At 52.6% G+C, this 1,725-nt stretch overlaps 2 protein-coding genes across 2 annotated transcripts in view; both read right to left on the bottom strand.

Annotated features, from left to right (window-relative positions):
* The window catches only part of TBX4 (T-box 4), a 61,278-nt gene extending 60,302 nt beyond the window's left edge, over positions 1–976 (bottom strand). The window contains exon 1 of the mRNA XM_010009113.1: positions 927–976. Within this exon, the coding sequence (XP_010007415.1) occupies positions 927–976 (50 nt within the window). The remainder of the gene's footprint in view (positions 1–926) is intronic.
* A 329-nt stretch (positions 977–1,305) lies between these two features.
* The window catches only part of TBX2 (T-box 2), a 9,218-nt gene continuing 8,798 nt past the window's right edge, over positions 1,306–1,725 (bottom strand). Inside the window, exon 6 of the mRNA XM_010009112.1 lies at positions 1,306–1,725. This exon is cut by the window's right edge and continues 19 nt beyond it. Coding sequence (XP_010007414.1) covers positions 1,306–1,725 — 420 coding nt within the window.

Here is a 1,725-nt window from a genome sequence, read left to right as displayed (position 1 = left end):
CCCGCGGAAACCCGGCGCCCCGCGGGGCCCGGGCCCCCCGCGCCTGCGGAAAAGCGGCGGCATCGACGGGGCGGTGCGGGGAGGGAATGAAACAGGCGGAAGCCGGCAGGGTTTCTCCGAGTAGTTTTTTTTTATTGAAAGATGTGAGAATTCATCAAAACTGAACAGACAGATACCCGAGTAACCAGCACGTTGCAAATCATGTATCTTTATTTTCAAACAAATATAGAGCACAGTCCTGTGATATTTAAATTTATTATACTTTTTTTTTTTTTCCTTTTTTTTCCTTTTTGTTCTGGAGTGAAAAATAAAAACCTGAGGTTTATTCCTGCATTCTCTATACCCCGCACTGTAGCGATATTTTAGTTACAATTTGGATTTGTGTTTGGGTTGGTTTGGTTTTTTTTTCCTCACAAAGTCCATTAGAGAATCGAACTCTTAAGTTTCAATGACTCCAAACATTGTTTTACCGGTGGCATAAGATTGTCCTAGAGAACAGGCGGGATAAACAATATTTTAAAACACAGTTAAAGAAACCAATATCTCCTTCAATCACAAAGAGCTAAATAGTTTTCATTTACAATATATATGTTCATGTAAAATGAAAAAAACAAAACAAAACAAAAAAACTTAAATGCGATGAGTTAAACTCTAAATATTATGTACACACCAATGTACAACTCTGAATAAATTAATACCAATTTGCATATTCTGGGATCCTTATAGCTTATTTACACAAATTACCATTTATTTCATAAATATCTGCCCGGGTACCTGCAGGGCTCCCCCCACCGTACCAGCTCTGGTGGCTGCTGAGGTGGTTCATTTCCCATGGTTTATTTCTTATTTATTTTTTGTTGCTGTTGTTATTTTTTTTCCTTCCCCCTCCCCTTGCCCAGATGAGGTTTTTAGCCCCGCTCACCTACCCGGGGCTGAGGCTGGGGTAGGGGACACCCTGTCCATAGGGTGTCTCCATGCCGGCTTGTTGCCCCCACCCAGAGCTGCCCAGTGCTCAGAGAGGGGGTAGAGGGGCTGGGGGGCTCTGCAGCCACAGTGGAGAGAGGGGGGAGCCACTCCCAGCCCCACAACTGGGGGAAAGAGGGGTGAGCCCTGCACTCCCACCTCTTGCTCCCAGCTCTGGGATGATGGGTCGACTAGACCAGGGGGCTCCATCCCTCTGCACGACCCCCTCTGTTCCCTACCTGCGCCCACCCCTCGCTCCACAATAAATATTTATCCTGTGCTGTACAAAATACCAGTGCTTCTCCACCCCACCGGGAGGGCTTGCTACCTGCCCCCCCTTGGTCACTTGGGGGACTCCCTGCCGGGTGACAGCTCCCGCTGGCTCTCCAACCCGCTCACCAGTCTCTGGATGTTTTGCAGTTCGTTGAGGGACTCCTTCAGGGAGCCTTTGGGGGAGGCAGCGGGGCGCTGGCTGCCCCCCTTGTGGAGGGGCAGCTCGGGGAGGGGGCTGGATTCCCTGCTGCTGCCGGCCTTGGAGCCCTCGGAGCCGGGGTTGATGCTGGCGGGCAGACCGGTGGTCAGCAGGTTGGTGCTGGGTGGGATGGTGACCGGGAGCTGGTAGGGGCTGAAGCGCAGGCGGGGACGGCTGCTGCCCAGGAAGGGGTTGCGGGAGAGGGGCCCGGTGGCCGTGGCGCTGGTGGCCGGTATGGCCGAGGCGGCCGCCGCGGGAGCCGGCGTGTAGGTGGAAGGGGGGGGGGGAAG

This window comes from Chaetura pelagica, unplaced genomic scaffold, assembly GCF_000747805.2.
Source record: "Chaetura pelagica isolate M959 unplaced genomic scaffold, ChaPel_1.0 scaffold72, whole genome shotgun sequence".
NCBI lineage: Eukaryota > Metazoa > Chordata > Aves > Apodiformes > Apodidae > Chaetura > Chaetura pelagica.
The sequence above is the reverse complement of the archived record's forward strand: the minus strand, read 5'-3'. Positions and strand labels throughout refer to the sequence as shown.